The sequence below is a fragment of the Grampus griseus genome (genome assembly GCF_964374135.1).
Source record: "Grampus griseus genome assembly, chromosome: 2".
NCBI classification, from domain to species: Eukaryota; Metazoa; Chordata; class Mammalia; order Artiodactyla; family Delphinidae; genus Grampus; species Grampus griseus.
Window position 1 is genome coordinate 83,816,906 of NC_139018.1, and position 21,447 is coordinate 83,838,352.

At 37.2% G+C, this 21,447-nt stretch overlaps 1 protein-coding gene across 1 annotated transcript in view; it reads left to right on the forward strand.

Moving 5' to 3' along the window:
* BUB1B (BUB1 mitotic checkpoint serine/threonine kinase B) overlaps nucleotides 1-21,447 on the forward strand; it is a gene marked incomplete at both ends in the record, with an annotated part of 57,263 nt that overhangs the window by 16,867 nt on the left and 18,949 nt on the right. The window contains 10 exons of the mRNA XM_082649506.1: nucleotides 4,692-4,861; nucleotides 6,291-6,505; nucleotides 6,678-6,769; nucleotides 8,312-8,541; nucleotides 14,941-15,053; nucleotides 15,586-15,701; nucleotides 16,274-16,323; nucleotides 17,451-17,511; nucleotides 17,646-17,751; nucleotides 20,832-21,106. Of these exons, the coding sequence (XP_082505632.1) occupies nucleotides 4,692-4,861; nucleotides 6,291-6,505; nucleotides 6,678-6,769; nucleotides 8,312-8,541; nucleotides 14,941-15,053; nucleotides 15,586-15,701; nucleotides 16,274-16,323; nucleotides 17,451-17,511; nucleotides 17,646-17,751; nucleotides 20,832-21,106 (1,428 nt within the window). The remainder of the gene's footprint in view (nucleotides 1-4,691; nucleotides 4,862-6,290; nucleotides 6,506-6,677; nucleotides 6,770-8,311; nucleotides 8,542-14,940; nucleotides 15,054-15,585; nucleotides 15,702-16,273; nucleotides 16,324-17,450; nucleotides 17,512-17,645; nucleotides 17,752-20,831; nucleotides 21,107-21,447) is intronic.

Below are 21,447 nucleotides of genomic sequence, written 5' to 3' on the forward strand. Positions count from 1 at the left end.
GTAAATGGAATCCTACATTATGTGGTCTTTTGTGACTGGCTTCTTTCACTTAGCATGTTTTCAGGGTTCATCATAGATGAACATAGTGTGGCATATATCAGTATTTCATTCCTTTTTATTGTTGAATAATATGTCATTCTATGGACATACCACATTTTGTTGATCCATTCTTCAGTTATTGGGCATTTAGGTTTTTATTTTTTGGCAATTATGAAATAATGCTGCTGTAAACATTCACATTACAGGTTTTTGTGTGGATTCCCTTTTACTTTTTTCTTTTTAACAAAGGGAGTTCTTTTTTTTGTTGAAGTATAGTTGATGTACAGTATTGTAAAAGTTACAGGCGTACAATATAGTGATCCACAATTTTTAAAGGTTATACTCCATTTATAGTTATTATAAAATATTGGCTGTATTCCCTGTGTTGTATAATATGTCCTTGTAGGTTATTTTATACCTAATAGTTTGTACCTTCCAATTCCCTACCCCTATGTTGCCCCTCCCCCTTCCCTCTCCCCACTGGTAACCACTAGTTCTCTATATCTTTGAGTCTGTTTCTTTTTTATTTTATTCACTAGTTTGTTGTATTTCTTAGATGCCACATATAAGTGATATCATACAGTATTTGTCTCTGCCTCTGACTTATTTCACTTTGCATAATCCCCTCCAAGTTCATCCATGTTGTTGCAAATGACAAGATTTCATTCTTTTTTATGACTGAGTAGTATTCCACTGTATATGTATACCACATCTTGTTTATCCATTCATCTGTTGGTGGACACTTAGGTTGCTTCCGTATCTTGGCAATTGAAAATAACACTATTCTGAACGCTGGAGTGCATTTATCTTTGCAAATTAGTGTTTTTGGTTTTTTTTGGATATATACCCAGGATTGGAATTGCTGGGTCATATGGTAGTTCTGTTTTTAGTTTTTTGAGAAACCTCCATGGAGCTCTTTTCCATAATGGCCGCAGCAATTTACATTCCTACAACAGTGTACAAGGGTTCCCTTTTCTCCACATCCTTGCCAACATTTGTGATTTGTGTTCTTTTTGATGATAGCCATTCTGACAGGTGTGAGGTGATACCTCATTGTGGTTTTGATTTTCATTTCCCTGATGATTAGTGATGTTAAGCATCTTTTCATGTGCCTTCTGGCCATCTGCGTTTCCTCTTTGGAAAAAAGCCTTTTAAGGTCTTCTGCCCATTTTTTAATCAGGTTGCTCCTTTTGCTTTTAACCTGTCGATGTCTTTATATTTAAAGTGGTTCTTACACGCTAAAGAGTTGGGTGTTGTGTTTTTCTCAGTTCTTGCAGTATCTTTTATGTGGTATACTTAGAACATTTTAATGGAATTATCAATTTTGGGGGATTTAGATCTGTTATTATTTGTTTTCAGTTTGTTCTCTGTCTTTTGTTCGTCTGTTGCCCCTTTCCTCCTGTCTTCTTTTGGATTATTTGAATTTTTTTTTAATTTCATTTAAATTTATTTTATTGGCTTTTTGTCTGTTACTTTTTTAGTGGTTGCTCTAGGGTATATTATACATATATCTAACCTTTCACAGTCTCCTTAGAGTTAATATTTTACCACTTCAAGTAAAATATAAAAGCTTTATAACCATATGGGTTCTTTATCTTCCCGACTTTTTTGATGTACTGGTTGTATGTATTATATTTACATACATTAAAAACCCCATCTGGGACTTCCATGGTGGCGCAGTGGTTAAGAATCTGCCTGCCAATGCAGGGGACATGGGTTCGATCCCTGGTCCACGAAGGTCCCACATGCCCCGGAGCAGCTAAGCCTGTGAGCCACAGCTGCTGAGCCTGCTCTGTAGAGCCTGCACTCTAGAGCCCGTGAGCCGCAACTACTGAGCCCACGTGCCACAGCTGCTGAAGCCCGCGCACCTAGAGCCTGTGCTCCACCGCAAGAGAAGCCACCGCAATGAGAAGCCTGCACACCGCAAGGAAGAGTAGTCCCCGCTCACTGCAAGTAGAGAAAGCCCATGCGCAGCAACAAAGACCCAACACAGCCAAAAATAAATAAATAAAATAAATAAATTTTTTAAAAAAAGAAGAAAACCCCATCAGACAATGTTATAATTTTTGCTTTCATCAGCCATACATATTTTAAAGAACTTAGGAGAAAAATAATCTTTTATATTTACCATTTTTGTTCTTTCTTTATTCCTGAAATTCCAGGTTCTCCTCTGGTATCATTTCCTTTCAGCCCAGTGAGGGGTTTTTTTAGCCATTCATTTAGAATGAGTCTTTTGCCTAAAAATTATCTTAGTTTTGTTTTCATCTGAGAATGTCTTTATTCATCTTCATTCCTGAAGGATATTTTCACTGGATATAGAATTCTGGGTAACAGTTCTTTTAACATGTTTCTGTCTTCTGGACTCCATGACTTCTGATGGGAAACCTGTAGTCATTTGAATGGTTCTTCCCCATTTTTTGTAGTGTGTTGATTTTCTCTGGGTATATTTAAGGTTTCTTTCTTCAACATTGCTTTTCAGCAGTTTGATCATGATGTGTCTAGGTGTGATTACCTTTATGTTTAATCCATTTGGGGATTACTGCACTTTTTGAATTTGTAAATGCATGCCTTTCACAAAATTTGAAAAGTTTTCAGCCATTATTTTAAAAATATGTGTCTAGGGCTTCCCTGGTGGCGCAGTGGTTGAGAGTCCGCCTGCCGATGCAGGGGACACAGGTTTGTGCCCTGGTCCGGGAGGATCCCACATGCCGCGGAGCGGCTGGGCCCGTGAGCCATGGCCGCTGAGCCTGCGCGTCCATAGCCTGTGCTCCGCAATGGGAGAGGTCACAACAGTGAGAGGCGCGCGTACCACAAAAAAAAACAAAAGGAAAACGTGTCTATACCTTTTCTTCTGGGACTTCAGTTATGCATATGTTAGACTTTCTGATATTGTCCCACAGGTCCCTGAAGCTCTGTTCATTAAAAAAAAAATTTAACCTTTATTCTTTCTGTTCTTTAGGGTGGCCAATTTTTATTTATTTGTTTTCAGGTTCATTTACTCTTTTCTCAGTCTTCTCCATTCTGATAATGAGTATATACAGTAAATTTTTTATTTCGGATACTGTGTTTTTCAGGTCTAAAATTTCCATTTGATTCTTTTTCATACTTTCTGTGTGTCTGCTGAGAACTATCTTTCCACTCATTTCAAATGTTTTTACCTTTATCTTATGGAGCATCATTATAATAGCTGCTTTAAAATCTCTGTCTGAAAACTCTAACACCTGGGTCATTTGATGTTTGTATCTGTTGATTTTTTTTTTCCTTTGAGAATCGGTCACATTTTCCCAGTTCTTCGTGTGTGACTTAATTTTGGATGATATCCTGGACATTTATCCTGAATTATTCGACTCTAGGTCCTGTTGGTTGATGTTCTCTGGAGAATGTTGATGTTTTTGTCTTACTAGGTAACTAACCTTCAGATATCATAATTTCTTTTTCATCTTATGTGGGTATTGGTTCCAGTGTCAGTTCAATTTTCCAAAGACCTTTGGGTCTATCCCATGTGTCTGTTGCTCTGGGGTTAGTCTAGGACTTGGGCAGTGGTTTATACTATAGTTCAATTCTCAAAGCCTTTTCTCTGCTGCTTTGGGTCTGCCCTGTGTATGCATAGCTCAGGGGTGAGTCCAGAGCTTGTGCCAATTTATGTATAGAATTAGGAGATCCCTTTCTTCAGCTCATCCTCTCCAATGTTTCTCCCATACTCATTGGCCCTCAGAGTCCTGTTTTCCGAGTCCTCTGGCCAGAAAGATGAGGTTTCTCTAGGAGTTTTAGCTTCCCACACCACCAGTGTAACAATTCAAAGTGAGGAAAAGAGATGAAGGGGAAAAAAAAAAGAAACCAGGAAGCAGCCCTGTGTGGGTTGTTTCTTCAAGTTTGACTCCTCTCCACAGTCCACTTGCTTTTGTTTACATTTCAGAGATCTCAGTTGCTTTTTTGTATTTTGTCTAACGTTTTTAATTCTAATCAGTGAGAGAGAGAGAAGCTATCATGAGCTTGTTCCATCTTGGCCAGCGTTCGCAGTTTATTCAGTTTTTTCACCCTTTTGATAATGCTTGAAACTTGGGCAGCAGCACAGGAAGTTTAGACTTCAAACTTCTGCCAGCTTTACTAAAGTAAAATGTCCTGTTGGATGCAACTTCATTTCATCTGATGCAGGAAAAATGGTGGGGTAGGGGGTAGGGTGGGGATTCTATGTAGAGAGAGAAAGACATGCAGCGATAAAAATAGACGTGGCAAGATGTTAACAATTAGTGAATCTAGGTAAAGGGTATATCGGTGCTCATTTACTCTTTCAACTATTTCATGAGTTTAAAAAGTTGGTGGGAAAGTCTCATCTTAATAAATTCTATGATCTTAATCTTAGACATCCTGATCTGATCCTGAGATCAACTTACTCGTGCTCTTCAGAGTATTTTTAATTGGTCAAGTTTGGACATACAGAGGGGGAGCTAAATCATTCTAGCCAAAACCTTTTCTGATTTCAAGGTGGCTTTCTTTATTCCTGAGAGATTAAACACTTTCTTTTGGCTATTTGTATATATTTCTTCCCTTATCCCACTTTTCGCCCTTGTTTATTTAACAAATTAAGAAATTTGAATCTGGTGAGTAGTGTTCATCCCACCAAATGTTAATTGTCCATTCTCTTACTTCAGACAATTCCAAGCTCGAGTGTCTCGGCAAACTCTGTTGGCACTTGAGAAAGAAGAGGAGGAGGAAGTTTTTGGATCTTCTGAACCACAACGAAGCACATTGGCTGAACTAAAAAGCAAAGGGAAGAAGACAGCAAGAGCTCCTATCAGCCGTGTAGGAGGTGCTCTCAAGGGTAAGTTTGTTAAGTGTTGTTATGGGAAGCTCTTCGTCTCAGGTGGTAGGCAAATTATGTAAGGAGAACATGTATAAATATATATGTGGACATTGTCCTTCTGTTCTGAGTACTAGGTGGCAAAAAAGAAAAGTCTAAGGAGAACTGAGATCACAGTGTGCAGTAACACTAAAACATGTCAGCATTTTGTCTCTTAATTAAGAAAAACCCATTCTGAGGCCCTTATAATGCAAAAGAAAAAGAGAGAGAGAGAAAAAAACCTAACCTAATATACAGGGAGCATCTAGAGCTTCTCAGTTTTAGTTGTTAGTTGAAAGAATATATGCAATAATATAGCAAGTATTATCAAAGTAAAGCTTACATGTACCAAATCCTCAAAGAATGTTTTAACTTGGTCTTCAGCTTTTGAGGGGTCAGAAATTGGGCTGTCTTTGTATACCTAAAGATGATCAGTAATAGCTTTTTTAAAAATTCACTATTTTTTAGGGAAATTTAGGTTTACAGCAAAATTGAGTGGAAGGTACAAAGATAAATAATTATTAACCAAATTTATAGCAGTTAGACATGTAGACCAGATTTTTAAAAGATCTCTTATCCCTTTCCTGATATCAACTTTTAATACTCAGAATGGGGACTTCTCTGGTGGCACAGTGGTTAAGAATCTGCCTGCCAATGCAGGGGACATGGGTTTGAGCCCTGGTCTGGGAAGATCCCACATGCCGCAGAGTAGCTAAGCCCATGCACCACAACTACTGAGCCTGCGCTCTAGAGCCTGTGCGCCACAACCATTGAAGCCTGTGCGCCCTGGAGCCCGTGCTCCCCAATAAGAGAAGCCACTGCAATGAGAAGTCCGTGTGCAGCAACAAAGACCCAACGCTGCCAAAAATAAATAAAAATTAATACTCAGAATGTTCCTTGGAGATCTGAGAATTAGGGTATAAGGAATATAGTCTTAAAGAATATTTCATCCAGATCATGATGAAGCTTGATTCTAATAAGCAGCCCCACTAAAGAGAATACCACTAATAAGTGGGCTAATTTGTTTTTTCTAGATTCAGTACATTTCAGCTGATTTCCATTGAGGGAAAGTTTTAAACTGAAAAATGAAGATTAAGATTAGGTTAGTCTGATAAAATTAGGCAATGTTAGAATGATGACTGAAGGAAGATGTAGAATTTGTTTCTTGGATATCTATGCATAAAAGATTACAGGTGAGGGAAAAGAGGTAGGGTATAAGTAACATACAGAATGGACTTAAAAATTACTAATTTGATCCATTAAGGTTTTTAAAATTATTATTTAAAAAAATCTATGATTGTGTGGTAGTAGAAGTAATCTCCTTGATTTGGGAAAGAATTAGGTATACCTTCTTGGGCATCTAAATTGATAATTAAAGATTTTACATGGAGTTTTAATATTTTTCTCTTAGCTCCAAGGCACAACAGAGGACTCCAAAATCCAGTTCTTCAACAGATGCAAAGTAATTCTAGAATTACTGTTTTTGATGAAAATGCTGATGAACCTTCTAGAGCGGAGTCATCTAGGCCTACAGGGCAGCCATGGATAGCACCTCCTGTGTCCAGGGCCAAAGAGAATGAGCTGCAAGCTGGCCCTTGGAACACAGGCAGGCCTTTGGAATACAGGGTAAGGACTCTTAGATCCAGTTTATTTGCTGACATAACAAAGACTTCAGAGTTAGAGTAGATGAGTATTTTTAGCATCTCTCTTAATTCCTCTTGAATAATTAGGCATGGTCGGCATATGTTGTGTCAGAATGTAAAACCATGGTAATTTTAGTTTTCTTCTTCATCGCCAGCCTCGTGGCAATGCAGCTTCTATGACAGCTGTACCCTCTGTGCTTCCCAGTTTTACTCCATATGTGGAAGAGACTGCACAACAGCCAGTTATGTGAGTTTGGTTTCCAGATATTTTGAGGTGGGAATTATGAAGAGTGGGCAGGGGCACCTATCCTAGTTCCCAAAGGCATTTTCTTCTTTGTGGGGATGAAGGTAAACCAAAGTTTTATTTCCTTTACATCTATATTTTTTTGAGTATGTTAGGGCTAAAAGACTATTTGTTGGTATTATTAAGGAATAAACTCAATAGGTTTATATTTACATTGCTGTAGTCAAAGACAGTCACTGTGATTTAAATGAGGTGTTCTACCTTTGTTATTGACAGTAATGAGAAATTATGGCAGTTTTTCCTCGTAACCTGCTTTTTCTTTCTGGATGTCTTTTTCTTCCTAACCCTTGGCATTTCTGTTTAAAAGAAAAAATATGATAGATGATGATTAAATAAACAGGCAGTCTGAGATTCAGTCTAATATGTAACATTGTGGAGTTCTAATATTAGGTCGTATTTTGCACCCCATGGCAAGAGTTTCCTCATAACTAAGCTATAACCCTTCGTATATGCTAGGTATGATGTTTGTGTGGGATTTTCATAGAGTCTTTTATCAGTTGAGGAAGGCTTTTAAGCATGTAGATGCTTGGGCCATTCAAGGTTGTGATCCAGTGTATCTGAGGTGAAGACCAGGTATCTTTAGTTGTAAAAAGGTACATAAGAAAATAAAAGATACATAAGTGATTCTGATCCATTGTCCAGATTGAGAACATCTGCCCTATCCCAATTGAGGTACTTTATGCTTCATTCTTTTCAAACCTATATTACCACTCTCATTCTTCCCCCTCAGCTGAGAACATTGAATTTCACATCATCAGTTCCCTAAATGCTATATTCCTAACTCTAATTCTTTGGGGTGCTAAACAATGGAAAATGGGCTGTATTGCATAAGTTAACTTCATTTCATACACTGGCTTTGATTTAGATATTTCCACAGACATAGAAAATAAACTTATGGTTACCAAAGGGGAAAGATGAGGGGAGAGATAAGTTAGGAGGTTGGGATTAACATATACACACTACTATATGTAAAATAGATAACCAACAAGGACCTACTGTATAGCACAGGGGACTATACTCAATATTTTGTAATAACCTATAAGGGAAAAGAATCTGAAAAAGAATATATCTATAAGTATATATATATATATATATATATATGTATAAGTGAATCACTTTGCTGTACATCTGAAACGAACACAAATCAACTATACTTCAATAAAAACAATTTTTTTAATAAAAATATTACCTCCTTTAAAAAAAAGATATGGTATTCAGATTTATTTTTACCTATAACTAATAAAAGCTATATGATGAACCTAACTTACACCTAATTTCTTTCTTCATCATAGTAGTACTCAGAACATAATTGTTGATGGACCATGTAAATTATTTTTAGCCTGTTTTCTCAGTCTTTTTTGTTTTTGTTTTTTGGAATCGCTCACATATAGCCTCACTACTGACATTGTCCCTGTGTTCTGTCAAAACGTAAGAAATAACTCATTTGATCTGTATGGTGAATAATAATTATCTTGCTTCTTTTAGGACACCATGTAAAATTGAACCCAGTATAAACCACATTCTAAGCACAAGAAAGCCTGGAAAGGAAGAAGGAGATCTCCTGCAAAGAGTTCAGAGCCTTCAGCAAGAGTCTGAGGAGAAGAAAGAGAAAATGATGTATTGTAAGGAGAAGATTTATGCAGGAGTGGGGGAGTTCTCCTTTGAGGAGATCCGGGCTGAGGTTTTCCGGAAGAAATTAAAAGAGCGAAGAGAAGGTATGTGTATTGATCTAGTTCAAGTTTGTAAAAATAACTTAGTTGTAGGAAGATTGAGTTGATATGTTAAGTCTGAGGAAAATTACCCCATTGTGTGTACCTTTATGTGATGCTTCTGTGGTTTCTATGTTTCTCCATTTAGGCTGAATTTCCATTGTTGCTTTCCATGAAACCCCTGAGGAAAAATATTAAGCAACTAAGTTTGTGTTCAAAAGTAAAGGAACTGCATGACCAATTCATAATTTCCCTGCAATCGGCAGACAGAGTGCTTTTCCTAACATTTCCTAAATATTTCACTTTACTTTTGATACTTCAGCCGAAATTTCTCCCAGGGCTTATTTAGGTTAACATACTCACTCATTTAGATGATAGTGATGTGTACTGATTAGTAAAGACATTATGTTCTTTCTAAGTTAAGGGAAGCTTCACTATAAATTGAAAAACTGGGAATTTGGGGGAAGTGGGAAGTGGTTCTGATTCTGAAGCCTAGAAGTACTTGGGGGCAAGAGGTGTGCAGAATAGGCTGAAAGTAGGGAAGTATAGCATTTGGAGCTTAAGGCATTAGAAGATGCGCGAGAGTACAGAAAGGGAGGTAAGGGAGAGTCCAGAAATAAATTTCATTCATTTAGACATTTTGACTAGGATCTATACCAAGAAAGAAGAAATTTTTTTTTTTTTTTAAACACAGGCATCCAGAGTAACCTACTATTGCAGCTCAGCTCACTTAAGGAGACGTGGCATTCATAAGGCTAGCTGGGAAACTTAACCATCACTTGTAATTTGTTTGAGAAAAATATATTTCAGAGTTCCAGGTGACAAGTTAGAAGCAAACGTCTGTAAAGCAGACTGTACGTTTGGAATTGCCCTATTTGTTACATCAACTGGTGCCTTCCAAGGTTGACAGAAGTGCTCTGGGCTCAAATAATACATTGAAAAATGGAATCTACGTGTCTAGGTAGGAGACAGGGAATGGTTAAAAAGCAAGGAGCTGGTTGTGTAAAGCTTTTCAAAGTGGGAACCACCACAACAAAGAAGTAGGCTAGCAAAGTAGCCAAATATGAGCTGGGAAAGGAACTAGGTACTTAGATTAAAACTACTGCTTCCTAAAGGGAAGGCTCTAGCTATGCCAAGTATATACCGGTAAAATAGTACATTTTATTCTCAACTAGCCAAAGAAGGACCTGAGCTAGGGTTAGTTGGGATTTGAGTAGTTAAAAAAAGTATTGACCTTTGAGGATATTTTAATACTCATTTCCTAAACTTGTCTCTGAATCTAGTTTGTACTCTTATAAATCCTTATGCCTATAAGAAAGAGGTTTCTTCTTATACTGAAAATTAGCTTCAAAGATTGTTGCAGACTTTCACTCTCAGGTAGGGATATGAGAAATGAGGAAGCCACAGGTTGGGCCTAAAGACAAGGCTGTTATCCTTTCTTACCATTGCTACTTCCAAACCATATTCCCCATCCTCCTTCAAAAAGCTTCTTTCGGATTCATGTCTTCCAATTTTTTTTCTTCTGCCTCTTCAACCTCCTTAGTGTTCTCACCTCAGACTTTTTAGTCACTCCCTGTCACTCATTAACTGACTAAGCACCTGGCTCATATCTTACTTTCTACTCCCTACATGATCCACTATACTGTATTCACCTGGCAGAACCTCAACCCTGCTTAAATCCAGCTCTCTGCTCACACTCTGTACCTGCATCCAAGTATTGATAGTTTAAATGTAGCTGGAGAAAAATGCAACTGTGTGCATCGGTCTCATTTTAAATTCTTTTTTTTGTGGGGGGGGGTATAGTTGTTTTACAATGTTGTATTGGTTTCTACTGTACAGCGAAGTGGAGTTCCCTGTGCTATACAGCAGGTTCTTGTTAGTTATCTATTTTATACATATTAGTGTATATATGTCAATCCCAATCTCCCAGTTCATCCCACCCCACACTTTCCGCCCTTGATAGCCATACGTTTGTTCCCTGCATCTGTGTCTCTATTTCTGCCTTGCAAACCAGTTCATCTGTACCATTTTCCCAGATTCCACATATATGTGGAAATATATGCACATATATTCCACATATATGCAAATATATACCATATTTGTTTTCCTCTTTCTGACTTACTTCACTCTGTATGACAGTCTCTAGTTCCATCCATATCTCTACAAATGACCCAATTTCGTTCCTTTTTATGGCTGAGTAATATTCCATTGTATATATATACCACATCTTTTTTTTTAATATATAAATTTATTTATTTTTGGCTGCATTGGGTCTTCGTTGCTGTGCGCGGGCTTTCTCTAGTTGCAGTGAGCAGGGGCTACTCTTTGTTGTGGTGCCCGGGCTTCTCGTTGTGGTGCGCGGGCTTCTCTTGTTGCGGAGCACAGGCTCTAGGCACACGGGCTTCAATAGTTGTGGCTCGCAGGCTCTAGAGCACAGGCTCAGTAGCTGTGGCACATGGGCTTAGCTGCTCCACGGCATGTGCGATCTTCCTGGACCAGGACTTGAACCTGTGTCCCCTGCATTGGCAGGCGGATTCTTAACCACTATGCCACCAGGGAAGCCTGTACCACATCTTCTTTATCCATTCATCTGTTGATGGACATTTAGGTTGCTTCCATCACCTGACTATTGTAAATAGTGCTGCAATGAACATTGGGGTGCGTGTGTCTTTTTGAATTACGGTTTTTTCTGGGTATATGCCCAGTAGTGGGATTGCTGGGTCATATGGTAGTTCTATTTTTAGTTTTTTAAGGAACCTCCGTACTGTTCCCCATAGTGGCTGTATCAGTTTACATTCCCACCAACAGTGCAGGAGGGTTCCCTTTTCTCCACACCCTCTCCAGCATTTATTGTTTGTAGATTTTCTGATGATGCCCATTCTAACCGGTGTGAAGTGATACTTCATTGTAGTTTTGATCTGCATTTCTCTAATAATTAGTGATGTTGAGCATCTTTTCATGTGCCTCTTGGCCATCTGTATGTCTTCTTTGGAGAAATGTCTATGTAGGTCTTCCACCCATTTTTTGATTGGGTTGTTTGTTTTTTTGATATTGAGCTGCATGAGCTGTTTATATATTTTGGACATTAATCCTTTGTCAATTGCTTCGTTTGCAAATATTTTTTCCCATTCTGAGGGTTGTCTTTTCGTCTTGCTTATGATTTCTTTTGCTGTGCAAAAGCTTTTAAGTTTCCTTAGGTCCCATTTGTTTATTTTTGTTTTTATTTCCATTTCTCTAGGAAGTGGGTCAAAAAGGATCTTGCTGTGATTTATGTCAAAGAGTGTTCTTCCTATGTTTTCCTCTAAGAGTTTTATAGTGTCCAGTCTTACATTTAGGTCTTTAATCCATTTTGAGTTTATTTTTGTGTATAGTGTTAGGGAGTGTTCTAATTTCATTCTTTTACATGTAGCTGTCCAGTCATTTTAAATTCTTGACCACAAATCTCAAATGAGCATTTACCAGTGCCTAACAATCATTCTAGTTTCCTGGTAGGTGAATTTCTTCTTTCTGCTAAACAACTAATTTAATTTTCTTTCATATTTTCAAATCTGCATCCCTGTCCCTCCTCACCTATAATCTCGTTTCTAATTTCATTGAGAAAATAGAAGGAATGTAATGGTAACACCATTTTCTTCCACCAAATCTACCATATCTGCAGTCTGTACCTATACACTCATTCTTTCTGTTAAAATTAACGTTTCCCTGGGGCTTCCCTGGTGGTGCAGTGGTTAAGAATCTGCCTGCCAATGCAGGGGACACGGGTTCGAGCCCCGGTCTGGGAAGATCCCACATGCCACGGAGCAGCTGAGCCCGTGTGCCACAACTACTGAGCCTGCGCCCCTAGAGCCCATGCTTCGCAACAAGAGAAGCCACCGCAATGAGAAGTCTGTGCACCCCAACGAAGAGTAGCCCCACTCACAACTAAAGAAAGCCCGTGGGCAGCAATGAAGACCCAACATGGCCAGTAAATAAATAAATAAATAAATTTTTTAAAAAATTAATGTTTCTCTGTTCTTATCAAAGGAGTGGCCCTTTTTTCTTCCCCTTCCAGTATTTTCCCTTTTTACTAAACCATTCTCACTAATTTATACATATATACTCTAATGTCCCCATTCTTTAAAAAAAAAGGAAAAGAAAAAATCTCCATTATCCTCATATTCTTCTCTAGCTACTACCCCGTTTTTATACTCTCTTTCACAGCAAAATTTGGGGGGAATTGTAATCATCTTTTGCTGCCTATTATTTCCTCAAGCATCCCTTCTATTCCAGTGATCACGGTGACCAGAAACCTCCTTTTTGCCAAATCTTATGGCTCTTTCTCAGTCCTGATCTTTATTGACCTCTTGGCTTCATTTGGCACAGTTGATGAAATACTATATGAAATGCTTCTCTTGGCTTCTTCCTTGATGTGTATTCCCATTCAGTTTCCTTTACTCCTGTTCTTCTCATTCAGGACCTCTTCTTGAGGCCCAGGGGAGAGTTCTGAAGTATCCCAATTATCTTTTCTTTCAACAGCTATCTTTAGGTAATAGATTAAATACTGTTTTCAAGCCATGGACTCTCAAATTCATATCCCCATCCCTGACATTTCACCTGAACCGCAGACTCACATTTAGTTGCCTGCATCTATTGGCTATCCTAATAGACATTTTAAAGTCAACCTAACCAAAAATAGTTATTGGGACTTCCCTGGGGGTCCAGTGACTAACACTTTGCACTCCCAATGCAGCGGGCCCTGGTCCGATCTCTGGTCAGGGAACTAGATCCCACGTGCTGCAACTAAGAGTTTGCATGCCGCAACTAAATATCCTACATACCTCAACTAAAAGATCCCGCATGCCGCAAGGAAGATCCTGCATGCTGCAACTAAGACCTGGTGCAGCCAAATAAATACTTTAAAGAAAAACAAAGTTAGTGATTTCTGTCACAAACCACACCCCAATATGCAAATGTACCACAGGCTTCCCTATCTCAATAAAAGGCATCCCCATGCACGCAGTTAGTTCAAGCCAAAAAAAGTCCAGAAGTCATCTCTGATCCCTCTTTCTTTACCATTCCCCCACATCTAATGAATAAGCCTATCAACTTTACCACCAAGAAATTTCATAAATCTTTTATTTATCACCATTCCCATTATTACCTCTATCGAAACCACAGTCTTTTAGCTGGACTACTGCGATTAGACTTTCTGCCCTCATTCTGGCCTTAACACAGTCCATTTTATTCACAGCAAATTATCTTTTTTAAAAAGTGAGATCATGGGCTTCCCTGGTGGCACAGTGGTTGAGAGTCCGCCTGCCGATGCAGGGGACACGGGTTCGTGCCCCGGTCCGGGAAGATCCCACATGCCGCGGAGCGGCTGGGCCCGTGAGCCATGGCCGTTGAGCCTGCGCGTCCGGAGCCTGTGCTCCGCAACAGGAGAGGCCACAACAGTGAGAGGCCCGCGTACCACACACACAAAAAAAGAAGTCAGATCATGTCACTCCTTTATTTAAAATTCTCCAGTGTTTTTTCATTGTCTTAGAATGCAGTACAGTGTCTTTACCCCTACGTGATTTGGCCGTTGCCTACCTCTCCAACCTCATCTTTTACTTTGCTCCCTCTATCTGTGCTACAACAATGTTGGCCTTCTTTTGGATCCTTGAACACAATAATCTTGTTCCTGCATTAGGGCCTTTGTGCCAGCTAGTCCTTTGGCCTAAAATCTTTCCCCAGATCTTTATATGACTGGCCCCTTGTCATCCAGATTACAGCTTTCTAATGTAACTTTCTTAGATGATCTTCCCTGATCTCTGGTCTTAAGTAGCCCTTGACCTCCATCCCCCTACCCAGTGACACATTCTCACATCACCTATTTAGTTTTATTTTTAAAACTGATTTTTCTTGTTAATTTCTGTGTTTGTCCCAAATTGAACGTTAGCATCACATGACCAAGGACTTTGTATTATGTACCACTAAAACGTAAATTCTTAAAGTTGTGCTTGGCACATAATAGATATTCTATTTTTTATTGACTGAATAAATAATAGAGACCTTGGGGCTTCCCTGGTGGCGCAGTGGTTGAGAGTCCGCCTGCCGATGCAGGGGACACGGGTTCGTGCCCTGGTGCAGGAAGATCCCACATGCCGCGGAGCGGCTGGGCCCGTGAGCCATGGCCGCTGAGACTGCGCGTTCGGAGCCTGTGCTCCACAACGGGAGAGGCCACAACAGTGAGAGGCCCGTGTACTGCAAAAAAATAATAATAATAATAATAGAGACCTAGACCTCAAGTTGAGGGCTTTGCTCCATTTGTATCATTCTCATCTGTAATATTAACATACGTTGAGGACATGAGCCCCAAAGACAGTTTTTGACAGGATAAATTGCTATGAGGAGTAATGCCTCAGCCAACTTCACTGTTTCTAGCTGAGCTACTGACCAGTGCAGAGAAGAGAGCAGAAATGCAGAAGCAGATTGAAGAGATGGAGAAGAAGCTAAAAGAAATCCAAACTACTCAGCAAGAAAGAGCAAGTGATCAGGTCATTCTCTTTTTCAATACATACAACTAATGCTTATTGAAACAAATTTAAACAATATAAAAATATAGAAAGTAAAAAGTCCTGTCAGACCCACTCAGTTTCTGATAGTTTCTTTGCTATTAGTATCAGTAAAGTTGAGCAGGAAAGTAATTTTAACAGGTGACTTCAAATGGAATTTGTGGCATATAAGTGATGCAATTTATTGACTATTGACTTCTTAGTTATACTCTAAATCACTATTCTGTTACTTCTTACTTTAGATTTTTATTCTAGTTATGTTCCATTAAAATGAGATTAGCTAAAGAAATTTAGTGTGTATTTCCGTGCCACTACTCAGTTGAGTACAACAGTACCAGTTTATACTGGGAACATAAATTATTGGGAAGAACTTTTGTGGTACAGACATTTTATATGGTTAATATATGTCTAGGGGAAGAGTATAGTAAAGTTAATTTTGGCACTAAAACTTGAGAATAGGTAGCATTTTCTATATAGTAGGGACACATTGATTTTGTTTATTTAATGCAAATAGCAAGAAGAGAAGATGTCTACAAAGGAGACAGCTGAACTGCGAATTGTTTCAGAGTCTCAGGAAATACCAGGAATGGCTCTATGCAATTCTGTTTGCCCAGTAAACTCTTGTGCCAGGTAGGACCGCATTGGTGGGAGGGATGGTACTTATAGGAGGGCATCTAGAACTGACCTTTGACTCTCTAGTGACTTGAAGTCTCCTTAACTTTTATAGTATTGAGACATGATTTTTCCAAGTCTTTGTCACAACATAAGCTTTGATGCTGATGAGGGAGGTCTGGGTGCTGGCTTTTTTCCATTAAAAAAAATACATGTTTCTTATAAAAACAACCAACTAATTTTTTAAATGATAATACCACCCATTTCTACTACCAAGAGATGACTAGTATTAACATTGGTATATTCTTATTTGTTGTTTTGGTTTTGTTTTATAAAAATGAAAGCTTACCATTTTGTAATCTGCTTATACTGTTAATGTAACTTAACATCTGTTATCAAATATAATTCTATGACAATTTTAATGACTGAAGGTTCTATCTTAAAGAATTTGGTTTAATGGTACTAGAATATTTTCTTTATCTTAGAGTGAAGAAGATTATATTTAATAAAAAGACCTCTTGGACTTTTAAGGATTAAATAATTCTTTCTGTGGGTACTAAGCACATGTTTTAAAACAAATTTCTTCACAGGGAAACTTCACTTGCAGAAAACATTTGGCAAGAACAGCCTCATTCTAAAAGTGAGTTTTATTTGACAATCTCATGAAGAACTTACTGATACAAAGGCATTATGTAATAAGTGTAAATACTTTTCTTGATTGTGGTAAAAGGATTTGAAAGAAAGCAGAGAGAGGGACTAAGGTACTGTTATATTTGAATCATGGAATTCAGTTATAAGCATATGATTCAAGATATGTTAGACATTTGAAAGAATATTTTTATAAAATAACTCATTGCTTTAAAATATTTGGTTTAAATGTAATTTAAATTTATACTAACTACAAAATAATCTTCCACTTTAGTTAGTGTACTCTAGCTAAGCATATCAGTAGTACCCAGCAGCCAAGAGTGGAAAGTGGTTTTTTGGAAGAATGAGGGGGAAAGCTTAAAACTAAAGCTATTTTATATTCAAATTTGTTGTCTTTTCAGAAACATGTTAAAAGTGGTAGAAACATGAATATCCATCTATAAGTAGTTAAAAAAATTCAGTAGAATCTGATTAAACCTCTAATTCTAACCATTAATTTATAGGAAATGCAAAGCATAGAAGAACATGTGAAACAATATAATTGGCAAAAAATCCAGCATTATGGGGCAAACAACCCAGTTTCTAAAATAAAAAATTAATAGCAAAAACAAAAACCCTATAAAATAAGAGCAATTTAAGAGGCATTTCAACTAGTCACAGTGTATGAATCTACTTTGCATTCCTAATTCAAACTTTCTAGAAAGTTTTGGTAAAATGTGAAACCTCTGACTGGATATTTGAATACAGAAATTGTTAATTCTATAGGTATGATCATGTTTTGAGATTATGCTTTTTAAAAAGAGACTATCTCTTTAAGAAATATGTACTAAAATATTTACATATGCAATGATACGGTGTTTTGTATTTGCTTCAAAATAATCCAGAATTGGGTTAGGTTTGGGGGAGTAGTAGTGGGAAATAAAGATGACACAAGATCATCCATGTTTAGGTAATTGTTATTAAATGACGTCTACTTTTATATATTTGGAATTATTTATTATAAAAGATAAACAAAATTGTCTTTATGCTTTCAAACAGCAAAAATGTTAATTGACCTAGTTGTCTTGAAGAGTAGGGCATTTACTCTTAAGAGTGTAAATTTAGTCTCTCTTTCTATAGGTTCCAGTGTACCTTTCTCCATTTTTGATGAATTTCTTCTTTCAGAAAAAAAGACTATCAGGTTTGAGGGGTTTTTTGGTTTTGTTTTGTTTCGACAATTAAAAGTTTTCTATTATTATAAATGAGGATGAAACAGGGGGTTACTGTTATCTATGTTAAGAGAAAAATTGCTGAATGAAATATGTCTTTTTCCAGTCCTTCTGCAGATCCCCCACGGGTTTTAGCCCAACGAAGGCCCCTTGCAGTTCTCAAAACTTCAGAAAGCATCACCTCAAATGAGGATGTATCTCCAGATGTTTGTGTAAGGAGCAATATCCCTAAGTTTATATAAATGGACTAGTGGATAGTTTCATTCAATTCTCACAAAAGTTTAGGGTTAAAATGAAAATTATTGGCTTGAAATAAGCACATGAAAAGACGCTCAAAACCATCTGTTATCAGAGAATGAAAATCAAAACCACAGTGAAATGTTGCACACATGCTCTAGGATGGCTATAATCAAAAAGACAACAAGTGTTGGTGAGGATGGGAAGTAACTAGAACCCTCATACTTTGCTGGTGAGAATGTGAAATGATGCATCCTCTTTGGAAAACAGTTTGACAGTTCTTCAAAATGTTGAACATAGAGTTACCATATGATCCAGCAATTCCCTCCTAGGTATATATCCAAAAGAATTTAAAACATATCTTCACACAAAAAGCTTTACATGAATGTTCATAGCAGCATTTTTCATAATAGCCAAAAACTGGAAACAGCCCAGTGTTCGTCAACTGATGCATGGATAAACAAAACGTTGTGTATCCATACAATGGAATATTATTCAGCCATAAGAAGGAATGAAGTACTGATATATCTTACAACATGAATGAACCTTGAAAACACTGCTAAAATGAAGCCACACACAAAAGAACACATATTGTATGATTCCATTTATGTGAAATGTCCAGAATAGGCAAATCCATAAAGACAGAAAGTAGATTAGGGATTTCCAGGGGATTAGGGAGAGAGTGAGAGTGGGTTGGAAAGTGACTACAAATGGATATGGTGTTTCTTTTTGAGGTGATGAAGATGTTCTGGAGTTAGATGGTGATGGTTGCAAAGCCCTATGAATATACTAAAAACCACTGAAATGCACACTTTTAAAGGGTGAAGTTTTGGGTATGTTAATTATATCTCAGTTTTTTAAAGTGGGGGAAAAATCACTGCCTTGAAAGCCAAGGATCTTATAAAATGTTTATGAAACATTGGCAATGAAAGAGTTATGTGAACGAACCTTTTTTTTTTGTAGTAATGTTTTATTTTAATCACTGTGGACTAGTGACATGATAATACTTAGGATAAAAAAAGACCCTGTGTAGATATTCAAGACAAAGTAAATAAACTTTATCAGTGACATTTCATTGAAGTCTTAAACCAGCATCTGGAAACTTGTCTTGAGATTGAAGGGAACTGAGTATGTTTAATCTGAAGACTTTTAAGGGGAGACATGATCAGTAGCTACAGTGATTTAAAACACTGATTTAAAACAGTATATTCTCCACATCCTAGGGAATGACTCAAACATGTTTTTGTTTACTTATTTATTGAGGTATATTTTATATTCATAAACTGCACAAATATTAATTTTTATATATGTGAATATCTGTGCGGTCTTCACCCATGTCAAGATACAGAAAATTTCCAGCAACCCAGAGGAACCTCGGGAGCCATTTATGACTAAAGGTGGTCAGGCCCCATTCCAACTATACTGAATTGGAATTTCCAGGGATAAAACCCAAGCATGTATTTTTATTTGTTTTAAATAGTTTCCCAGGTAATTCTAATATAGGTAGTCCACTGACTGCTATGAAAAGATAATGATGTAGAAGAGTAAGTTTTACATACTGTGTTCTGGAGAATACCACCAGAGAATAGATGGATAGGCTAGATTTGGAGGTAGTGGTTCTAGGTTCAGCTGTTCAAGGATGGACTAAATTATTAAAGGGGTAAGTCTCAATCTAGTTTTTTTGTCTTAAACCTCTTACTTGAATTTTGTTAATAGGTACCTACCAGGATTCTTTCCCCTACCAAAAAAAAAAATTTAAAGTATCTAAACTAATAGGGCCATAAGTAGAATTTCATAAAATGTATTCTTAGACTGCAGACATCTATTTTACTCTAATCTTACAATTTTTTAGTTTCACTTATTGTTTCTTCTAGATGTGTCTCACCTCTACTAAATAATGTTGAGTCAGAAATTCAGAGTATATATCATATTGGTAATGATTTAGAAAATTAATATCTAGTATCTATAAGGGTTAAATGAAATAGGCACTTTTGTGTACTTCGGGTAAATGTATAAAATGGTACAATCCCTCTAAGGGCGGTATGTATAAAGACACTTAGTGTTCAATTACCTTTTTGACCTGATAGTTCTACTTTTATGAATTATTCCTAAGAAAGTTAACATATTCTTAAAGATTTAAATCTACAAGAATATTTAAAATAGTTTTATGACAGTGAAAAACGGGATAACCTAAAACATTAGGTCAACTTCTGATAAACCCACAATGTTACCATCATGTTTCTAAAGAATTTTTAATAGCACAGAAAATATACTAAAAAATATAATGAGAAGGAATAATATAGACTAGCATAGATGCTATAATTTCACTTGTTTTAAAACCTCTTTTTTAAATGCATAGAATATGCTTGTGCATGTATCCTACCAGATGTATATGGTCATAGCAGTTGCCTCTGGGGAGTAGTAACTGGAGTGGAGACGTCAGGGGGAATCAAGTGTGGAAAGGAGACTTTTTCACTATATATCCTTTTAAACTAGTTGACTTTTTAAAACTATATACCTGTATTACTTTTAAAGACAAAGGTGTATTTTTTTTATGGCGACAAAGGCGTATTTTAAATGTTTTCCATTATTTTATACTTTTTTTCCCATATTTTCTACCATGATCATGAATTACCTTTAAGAAATAAAATAGAAATTAAACATTTGTCAAAGAAAAAGACTTAAAAGCTAGGAGGATAGCAGATTATTGGAACATATTCTAGGCCAAAGCCAGAAGAAAAATAGCATTAGTCCTCTAGTTCCTAGGTGAAATTGGTTGGGAAAAAAACATTGTCCAGTATTTTTCCTTTGTATGGAGAATCCTCACAGTGTATTTTTTGATGATATATAATTTGCTGTTTTCATAATACAAAACCTTTTTCCTCAAATGTAATGATGTGCTTTTTAAATTTGTCTTTCTCTAGAGATTCTGATATGATGCTTTTGCACCCTGTGTTAAAAATCACTTATGTAATATGTATCTCTTTCACTAAAAAAGATAGGCCATTCATATGCTCACTGAAATGTTTGAGCTAAGTTTTTTGTGGTTTTTCAGGATGAATTTACAGGAATTGAGCCCTTGAGTGAGGATGCTATTATCACAGGTTTCAGGAATGTAACTATTTGTCCTAACCCAGAAGACACTTGTGACTTCGCTAGAGCAGCTCGTTTTGCATCCACTCCTTTTCATGAGATAATATCCTTGAAGGATCTCCCTTCTGATCCTGAGAGACTGTTGCAGGAAGAGGACCTAGATGTGAAGACTTCTGAGGACCAGCAAACTGCTTGTGGCACTATCTACAATCCAACTCTCAGCATCAAGAAGCTGAGGTGACTGGTGATTATAGGTTGTACAAATCAGGTTGTTTGAGGGCTTTCTTATTCTGTGTGTGCTTGTCAGTTATAGCAATCAATTATGAAGCTTTTACGACCTGCTGGGTACTGTGCTAAGTGCTTTACCTGACAGCTGGGCTCCTCCAGATAAAGTGTTAATGGGATTTAGTATCTGATTTGATTCTAAGGGTTAAAAGTAAATTTTGCCGGATATGGTATCTTTGAGAAAACTCAGCAAAGTGTACCTGATTGGTAGAGACGAGGCATTTATTTTTCCTTTAATATTGAGGTTAAAATAATGGTAGAGTAGGTTGATGCTAATTTCAAATAGGCAATTA